The sequence below is a fragment of the Morone saxatilis genome, unplaced genomic scaffold (assembly GCF_004916995.1).
Source record: "Morone saxatilis isolate NCDOM2014 unplaced genomic scaffold, NCSU_SB_2.0 Contig3, whole genome shotgun sequence".
Lineage (NCBI taxonomy): Eukaryota > Metazoa > Chordata > Actinopteri > Moronidae > Morone > Morone saxatilis.
The window spans coordinates 13,952,477-13,962,448 of NW_023339873.1; the positions used below are offsets into that span (position 1 = coordinate 13,952,477).

Consider the following 9,972-nt stretch of genomic DNA (forward strand, 5'->3'; position numbering starts at 1 on the left):
CTCTGGTATCCAACTCTAGCCACCATGTTTGTTTTGACATCTGCGTGTGTCTTTGGTTGTGTTACTCTTCATCAGAATATTGACTAAGCAAACATCCTGATAATAATCCTCCTTTGCAAATTAAGCATGAACTAATTTGCTTGTGTGTGTGTGCTGACGTGGTCAAGCTTATCTGCATAGTCACCAAGCCTGCTTGAAAAAGCTTATCAGGGTCCATGGATATTTATTATTTGTGGTCTCTTCGAGTTGTTGAAACACTGTATCGTCTTCATGTTACGCCTATAAACTCTTCAGTGTTGGAAGAAGGCCTCAGATTTTTTGTCCTGCTTTCAAAGTGAAGTTAAAGAAGTTTACAGCAACGTGTGCTTAAAGTATCACAAGTAAAATACTCTGTACATGATTGCATTTTATACTTATGCAGCATTTTGTATAGAATTTTATTGTTGTAGCTGTCAAAATGACGCTTTCACCTACTTTTTTATATAGTTAGGTAGTCCAGTAGTTCCCAATCTACGGGTGGAGCCCCTTCAAAGGGTCACAAGCTCAATCTAAGGGGGCAGATGATTAATGGGGTACAAAAGCAGAACGTCACAGCTCTCCTACACAAAATGTTATGATTTTTAAAATTATTTTTCACTAATTGCTTCTGATATTTGTCAAATATTAGATAATTCCCCCTCCCTGGGGCCTTGAAAGCAATGAGGGACCCGCACACTGTCTCTTATTGTTGCACCTTCTTTTGACGCACCTGTCGCACATTCAGCTGTGCAGAGATTTCTTTCTTATATTTTGGAGAAACTCCTCTTTGGGCCAAATGAAACCATCATTTGAGAAATACAGAGGAGAAATTTAAATTAATAACAACTCATAACATCTGATAAAGAGCCTCGACTGCTGTGATTTTAAGGAGTCACAAGCCAAAAAGGTTTGGGAACCACTGGTTAATCTTCAGGAAAGTAATGCATTGTTATACATTGTACATATGAAAGGCATAACTTTAGCTATCAGAATCAGATCAAATTATCATGTGCTAAAAGTAGTATAAAGTGCAACATTTCCCTCTGAAGTTAAGTAGATTAGGATAAATAGAAATACTCAACCAGGCCTAATATCTCAAAACTGTAGCCTACATAAGTAGTAGTAGCTGAGTAAATGTACACTTAACTCAGAAAACATTTGACTGACACTTTCACCTCTCCAGTGATATTTTCTACTTTACTATATTGTCTCACATTAATGTTGCACATCTATCACCACCCGTGCCAACTCCAAATACAGAGGTTTATTCATTTAGTCAAAATCCGCCTTTCTCTAGAAGTGTTGCCCTATTTGTTTTGAGGGTGGTGACCAAATGGGAGGTGACGTGCACTATTTCGCCATCTTCTGCTGGTTCCGTGCGTAAGCGCTGCTGGGTAGTATACCAATGCTGCCGTCCTCCAGGTATAGTAAACTGGCGGTTCTTTGACTTTTTTAAAATACATATTGTGGGGAAATGTCCTCTCAGAGTTATATCCTGTCGGGGTTCTTTGTTTATTTGTACCTCATGTGTTTACAACTCGTCCCTTTCAGGAAGCGTAATATGATCGTGAGGCAGCCTTCAGCCCATATTAGCGAGCGCGTTTTAGACGTGGAGTCTGAGATTGTTTTACTACGGCTTTATCTGGGGCGGATAAGCGTTTTATTGCGGAAAATAAAGCAATCTGGGCCAGTCAATTGGTACTGTGCCTTCCACTAGACACTTAAAACATGATCACTGATTATTATCTGATTTCATGTTTTCGTGCCACGGTGTTTCCCTAAAGACGTCTGAAAATAATAAACACGAAGTGCATTGGGGGGTTGCAGTTTCAGTGTAATGAGACAGCTTTTGGTTTTCCTTTTCCTCCTTTCACTCCTTCCATTCATGGATTTTGCCATGCCAGGTGGTGTAGACAGCAGGGACAGTCACAACACAACAGTAGAGAGCATTTCCTTTAAAGACCATTCAATCATACACCTACAGCTTCTAATGAAAAACATCTTTATTAACTATATATAAACGTAATATATTAGAGCCTAAGGAATCATTCCCTATTTTCGTTCTATAGTCTGTTGGATATCTCATAGCCTAGCTCAACTTTCTCTTTATCCATGTAGAATTATCAAATGAATCATAAAATGAGGCACATAAGTGTAAGGATAATCTATTACCAGGTACATTTGAATAGGTCAGTAGAACTAGATTCACAGTTTTTTCTTCATAAATAGCAAAAAAAAAAGGAAAAGAAAATGACCATCACATTTCCAGAGCCCAAGGTGAAGGCACAAAATGCTTTGTTGTGTTTGACCACAAAAGTACAAAACTATCATAGAAGACAAAGAAAACCAGAAATTTACGAAGCTGGAGCTAGTCAGTTTTTATATTAATGATTAAATATATCTATCTATTAGATCTATCACAATAGTTGCAGATTAATTTTCTGTCGATTGTTGCAGCTCTAATTCTCATGAATATTTAGTTAGGAACACATCTATCAGACAAGATAGAGTAATATTCTGTAAAAAGTTTGAAAATGGTTGATCATGACCAGTTGTCCCACAGTATCTTACCACAGTAATCTGTGACAACAAGCCCCAGTTTGCATCATTTAGCATCAGAACCACCACACCACCTTATTTTAACCTTAATCCCTACTCTGCAGTGCCTGTACTTCATCATGTCATGCTCCATCAATCACTCAACCCTGTTTGTTATCCTCATTCAAGGGCCGGTTGAGGCCTACATGTGTCATTCAAGTGTTACAATTCAGACATGTGTAGTAAAATACAGACATTCATGTGAGCATATGCGAGTCTAATCTCAGGGAAAAGTTCCATAGAGGCCAAATCACTGAATTACTCAGCATCAATGACCTCTCTGTACCAGCTGACCTCACCAGAGTTACTTAACTTCTTAAGTCCGTGCCTTAAAACACTATTAGACACATAATTGTATCTTACGAGTTGACTAAGTTGGCAATAAGCAAAACAGAGCAGCTTTGAAGGTTGGAATAATACTTGTTTGTAAAAAAGGGGTTAAGCATGTGTTTACATTACATATCATGCTGATTATGCCTTAAACAATATTATGTGTTTTATATGTCAGATCTATAGTTCAAGTGAATATAATAATACTCACCTTTGGTTATAATGATCTAGTCTTCCTACACTGCAGGCAGAAAACCCAGAAAGTCATATTGTGCTCATCTTATGTTAATGTAAACACCCTTAAATTAAAGCTGGAAGTCAGCATTTCTGTGTCATTTAAAACCCCGTGTTTTTGAGTACACAAGATCTGTGCATTGATTACAAAACCAGCATAGCCAACAATGTGTCACAGTGCTAATACTTTCTGACTGCACTGTGTATGTAACCAACTTTTTAAAAATTAATTAGCTTCAGGTCTGCTATTATGTTAGTGACAGAGACAGATGGTGTAATAAAAAGTGATTGGGCTTTAGTAAATCCAATTTATGAACCACAAACACTTTAATAACCGGTGGTCCAGCTGAGGGATACTGTGGTGTACTTCCTCCCCATGAGTACACAAGTGTTGAACCTGAACTTCATAGTGTAGTGATAAAGGAGGTATTCCTATTGTTAATCTACTGTTTACTGTCATGTATTGATGAGACGGTTTAGGTCAGATTTTCACGTATTGCATAAGGCTACTGTATCTGCACAGTCTTGCTTTGCATTGTTTGTTGCCAAGCCACAAAATCTGAAGCTGTATTTTCATGCTAGTATCTCATGTGTTTGTCCATTCTTTCCAGTTCAGCAGTTTGTATGTATTCTGATGAACTTGCAGTTTTTGGTTAGCATCACCCTCAATGGACTTTACCTCCTCTGTGCACATCTATGTACAGTATGCGTGTGTCATGTGCCTAACTTAAGCAATAAAATCAAGCCACTCTCTGAGCTGGAAGGAGGAGTTTGAATTGAGTAAACCTAAGAAAAGGAATCCATCACATGACCAAAGAGGTGTTACACAGAGTCAGTCAGGTATGTAACTGTTGGCTGGGATCAGAGCCTTCAAACTCATTACATTTAAACTGCACCCCAGATCCACCGCTGCTAAATTAGAAGAAGCAATAAGCAGTATTCTCCATTTAAGGCACAGCAGGCTAGCTTGTAGGAAATACCTGCTGGGTGGGAGGGGCTAGTCAGGTAAAATTGCCACGGTGTTAAGAAAGCGCACATACAAGGAGAAAATGTTTGCTCTTCCCTCCAGCTGTTAAGTGCTGCAGAAGCCTGAAGAAAAAGGGAAGGCTTACAGTGGGAGCAACATGATTTCTCAGGATGACTTCTCTCATGATTGGATAGCCGACCGCAGCAAAGGCAGAAGCAAAGGACAGTCTCCAACAAGACAAGAGACAAACAATTTTGGAGAATACAACTACCATCTGCCTCTCGAAGATAACAGTGACACTGAACAGACCTCGGACCTGGACACAGCACATCTTTTCCCGCTGTTAGAAACCAAGCTTTACAAGCGGCGATGGCTCATGCTGTTTGTCTTCAGCGCCTACTCCATGAGCAATGCCTTCATGTGGCTGCAGTACAGCATCATCAGCAACATCTTCATGCGCTTCTACAGCATCAACAGCCTGGCCATTGACTGGCTCTCCATGATCTATTTCCTCACCTACATCCCCCTCATCCTGCCTGTCATGTGGCTGCTCGACAACCGGGGCATGAGGGACGTGGTGGTGGTGGGCTCAGCCTTCAACTGCATCGGGGCCTGGATCAAGACGAGCACTGCCGACCCCAAAATGTTTGCCATGACCTTCTTCGGCCAGTTTGTGTGCTCAGTGGCCACGGTATATATCCTGGGCATCCCATCCAGACTTGCGTCCCTGTGGTTTGGGCAGCAGGAGGTGTCCACTGCCTGTTCCATTGGTGTTCTCGGAAACCAGGTGTGTCTCTGTTTACCTGTTGGGCTTAAGACTATCAGTGCGTGTATGGTGTTACAAATGTCTCATATTGGTGTTAAGAGAACCGTATGCCTGTGTCTCCTTGAGGATAAGTGAAAGAGCACTGTCATCTTTAACAGTCTTTGCAGCATATCTTAACTTGTTATGTCACATCTGCCATCTTGAATGTGTGTCTGAATGAGTCTGTCTGATCCTGTGAAGCAGGTTTAACAAGGTCACAACCACTCTCTCTGCCAGTGGAACAGCTGGTTTTGGCTTCCAACAGCAAAAAGAGACGAGAAGTGACGCTTAATGCATGCTTACATTGTTAGTTTCACTTCTGTCAAAATTACCTCAGGATTCTTTTAATTTTTTTATCAGCTGTGAAAGTATTAGCTTACAGTTAACTTTAAGGTTATTTTTCAAAACTCCAGGTATTTTCCGCCGGGTTAGGGCTTTTTTAAAATTCATATCTTTGGGATTGCTTACTTAATAGTAGTAGTTTCTATATATGTACCAAGAGCCTAGTGTTACCATTTTTAAAATTTATATTCTTCAATTTTGAACACTGTCAATAGGACATTCTATGCAAACAACACCAGAAAGAAAATTTCTAGAAAACTAATAGCAGTGGGCAAATTTTCCACGTCAATTAAAATAACTTCATAGATTAGAAAAAGTGTAGTGAAAGTTCTACTTGTGTTTGATTTTCTTCACAACACACACACACACAGTGTACACAGGCAACAGGTGTGTGATAAGACTGTCCCAAACTGGGAAGATGTTGAAGGTAGAGGAAGCAGATATCTCGCTGAAAAAAAAGGGAGATGCCGGTTATCATCTAATGGTTCAAAGTGATGTTTGTGTGTGTAGCCAGGGGAAATGGCAGGGGATGGCGGGTGACTTCCACCGCTTGAACCGTGTGAGTCTGAACAAGTTCCCAGGCTTGGGGTAAATTAACTGTTCAATGAGATTACACTGAGAATGCTGTGTCCATGGCAAGCGCTAGTGAGGGCTGCCTGGGAGGGTGTGTGTGTGGTCAGTTAACTCGCACACTGAAAATAATTGAAAATGTGGTAAACTTGCTTGAGGTAACGGAAAACCTTGACCTACCATGGTTCACGTCTCCTTATAAGACCAACGCAGTTTCTTTACGGAGATGATATATTGAGAAGTTTGGCAGTAGAGTGCCACAGTTTGATGCAATCTTGAGTCATTTCCAAAGGGAAGAATCTGGCTTTATGATTCAATTTAGCTGTAAATGATTCTCTCCGTACAAGACAATAAAAAACAATCAATGGATACTGCAGAGGTATAACTTATGTATAAGGCCATATATGAAAGCCTTGCCACAATCTTTAACACTGTACGTAAACATATACTATCGAAAGATGCCTGACCCCCCTCTGATGTTTCTCAACCTCTGAAGCTAAACTGTTTATTCTTCAATTGAAGTTTGTCCTCTCTCACCTGTGTTAAACCAAACACTGCATACCGGTCATTGTCACACATGTTCTTGTTTTGCGCTTAAGTCCTGCTCCCCGCCACGGAAGATAAAAGGACACATTGTTGTTGATGTTTATTTTCTCACCACGACTTAATTGCTTTGGCCCCGGGCCCTAAAAATGATACTTCAAGTTTTCAGGCACAAGTAGTTTATATATCCCCTCGGACGTTCAGAAATAGTTCACATGAACAAAAAGTAGGTAGGATTTCCATAAAGGCTTGCGATGCTTTGAAGATCTAACAGATCAACAGTTTGTGTGCCAAAAGTAACTTCATAAGAGAGGCCAACCTTCATTTGCACCAAGAGAGAATAAACATGTTTTGCATTTTTGACAAGATATCAAAATTGCTCTACTTATTCAAAATGGACAGAAATAGTGATACAGTGCTTCAGATATATGACCCTGATTAAACAGCTGAGTCTCTAGTTACTGTGTAATAGGGATCCTTTATAGGTTTCTAAGAATATCGTATAAAGCTTTCCTTAGCAAAATGACCACGAGGTAAATTAATGAATCCAGATTCTTATGATAGAAATTAGCAAATTTCCAAGTATCTGTGTGTGCTGTGGAGGGTAGAAGGTTCAGATCTATACCGTAAATCGTGGTGGCTCTAAGATTCGCAGAGGACTGAAAAGGTCTGATACCTGACTGATTTCTGTACCACACCTCAAATACTATCACTATCACTATCACAGGTTGGTTCCTCCTCAAGGAACGTGTCACTTCTTGCCCTTTACCTTCTCTCACCTTTCCCCTAGAGCGGAGGGACCTCGGTTGGTGTCCCCTCTGGAATGTTCTTGAGGCTGTAGGAACCTGAGGAAGTGGGAACTACTCATGTGGTATTCAAATTTGGAAAATTTAGTACCCCCCCTATTTGTTCCAGATCCACTAGATCCTGAGGGTGGATGGGGGCTGACCCCTTGCACTACCTGTACTTTGTAAAGCAATAGTTTTACATTTCTGGAAATATGCCTATTATTTTCTGATAGAGAGTTAGATAAGATGATCGATACCACTCTCATATTTGTCCATTGAATATAAGGTCACAGCCAGCAGCTGGTTAGCTTAGCTTAGCATAAAGACTAGAAACATTGGTTTCCCTGCAGCTGTTTCCAACTAGGAAGTCATCTGGATTCGGATTTGCCTTTTTACACTTTGGGTTTTGTGAGCTTTGGAGGTGCCATGTTGTTTTACAGTCTTCATGCTAAGCTTCTCCTGGCTGTAGCGTCATATTTACAGATGTGAGAGCGACATTTTCTCTTGGAACTCATCAAGAAAACAAATAAGGGTGTTTTCCAAAATGTTAAACTCTTTCTTTAACACCCCCTCTGGCATATTTTGAATGTAGTCACTACATATGGTGAAAATAAGCATGTATTAATTATGTGTTAACAATTCGAGTTATACCATCACTCACACAACTGTTCCAGACATGACCTTTGCTTGCCATGCACCTTATCATTTTCCGAGGCAGCAGGTTAAAAGAATACTATATACTTTACTTTTTCTGTAAGCTTTTTTTCTCTTTTCTGAACTTCCTTTATCTCCAAACTTTTCCCCACATTCTATTATGCTACTTCCCCCTTTTTAATGTCTGTGTGCTGACTGGCCAAGCTGTGGTGTCAGTAACATTCCGTCGCTGTGTTCCGGTGTGTGCGTGATGTGTGTGTGTGTGATTAGTCGTCAGCTCGAGGCGCAGAGTCATCTTTTAATTTTGTGCCTCTCACCCACAGATGGGCATTGCCATTGGCTTCCTGATCCCACCCATCCTTGTGCCTAATGTGGACGATATAAATGAGCTGGCGAATCACATCAGAATCATGTTCTACATCAGCGCAGGAGTGGCCACCCTCATCTTTATCCTCGTGATCATCGGTAAGATGATTATTCAAGGGGCTGTCAGGGCTCTTTGCTAACTCGTGCAATAACAGCCCATTGCAAGTCTCTTTCAATGTCATAGAACTCCCACAGTCATGGTGGGGAAAATATATAAAGCGAAGAGTCATCTTGACAGTTTGTGCTTTCCAGTGGTAGGGACTGTGACAAAGCTGTTGTCTCACCTCACCTCCTTTGCCCCTCACAGTAATGCCACTGGGATTCGATGTTTTTTAGATGCCGTTGTAATTATATATTTAGAACACAAATGATTTTCTAGGGTTCATAATTTGACATGCAGTGTCAATCATTCCAATATGTTGGAGCTCCTTGTCTGGTTGTTAGGCTCCTCAGGAAAGCTGAGTGTCCCTGAGATGTGCTTTCTACCGAAAACTCGACAGCATTGCAGTTCACTAGAAAAGCAGCTGCAGTAATTGCAGTAATTGTCCACCTTTTGATGAGATGTGTTCAGACACAATGTGAAATACAAGCAGGAACTCAGGGAGTCATGGAAGTATTTTTAGAAAATCCTCTTTTCCTCAACTCTGTTAAATCCTCCTTTCACCTCCACGAAGGACTAAAACTCACTGACACTCAGGAGACATGATGAAGCTTCACAGGTTGCTCTTTTTTTGTTTTGCTTTTTAATCTTTTTCTTTACTAACCATTACTTACAGAGGCATGGTAGCCATATCTGGCAACATGCTAACCCCTGTAGTAAACTATGAAATGCGGTTACTATCCAGAATGTGTTGTTACTGCGTACAGAGAGAGATGGAAAATGTAGACATACAGTAGTTACTCCTCCCAGACAAATTCCCAACCAAATAATAAAACTCAATAATGTTAGTTACTATGTTAACAGTAAAAAAACATTTTATACCCACTATTATACTGACAGCATATATTATATATAATATACAACATTGATACAGCATTAGCTGTAAATTGTAAACTGACAAATGTGTCTCTGCAAAGAAACAATAGAAAAACGACACAGTTTAATTATTAATTTAAACAAGCTGCTGATCAACATCACGTCTCCACTTATATGTGAATAAAGTAGAGAGAAACTAACTATTTTTCTATTTCATGGTTTCAGTTGTCATCATGTGACCTAATTATGAAACTGTAGTCATGTGACAACACAACAGACACAGAATCAGTAGAATCAGTAATAAAGAAAAGCATGTGTATTGTAGGTTACTAAACTAGTGTTCTGTGTTGAACTATTTGACCCTTCATCCAATCTGGATGCTAAGGTAATACTGGGTTTGTGAATCAGGGATGTGCTAATAAAATTGATTATATCAGATCAGATAAAAAAGCCAATGGACAAGCATTAGACATTAGTATGTAGTATGTGCATTAGTCTGTTCACTGCTGTTCTGTGCATTTGACTCACGCATCACTTTTTGTAGCACTTTTCAAAATGTACATAGGTTTATAAAGACAAATTAAGCAAAGGAAAGACAACTATTGCACTGATAATGACTAGTGTTTGTTTAACTGACTCATCCTGGCTTATAGACAATAGATGTCTCACTCAGAGGATGATTAGCGAGCTGGAAAACAGCTATGATAGTGAAGAAGTTGTCTTTTCTTCAGAGGAATGTCCAGCTCTGGCTTGCTGCTTGCTGTCACACACACACACACAC

The 9,972-nt window shown here is 40.0% G+C and overlaps 1 protein-coding gene across 3 annotated transcripts in view; it reads left to right on the plus strand.

The window, feature by feature from the left end:
- The first annotated feature begins 1,343 nt into the window (after window positions 1-1,343).
- flvcr2a (FLVCR heme transporter 2a) overlaps window positions 1,344-9,972 on the plus strand; it is a 17,566-nt gene continuing 8,937 nt past the window's right edge. For all 3 annotated transcript variants that reach the window (XM_035674536.1, XM_035674538.1, XM_035674537.1), the window contains exons 1-3: window positions 1,344-1,440; window positions 4,250-4,934; window positions 8,173-8,314. In XM_035674536.1, the coding sequence (XP_035530429.1) occupies window positions 4,305-4,934; window positions 8,173-8,314 (772 nt within the window). In that variant the 5' untranslated portion in view covers window positions 1,344-1,440; window positions 4,250-4,304. The remainder of the gene's footprint in view (window positions 1,441-4,249; window positions 4,935-8,172; window positions 8,315-9,972) is intronic.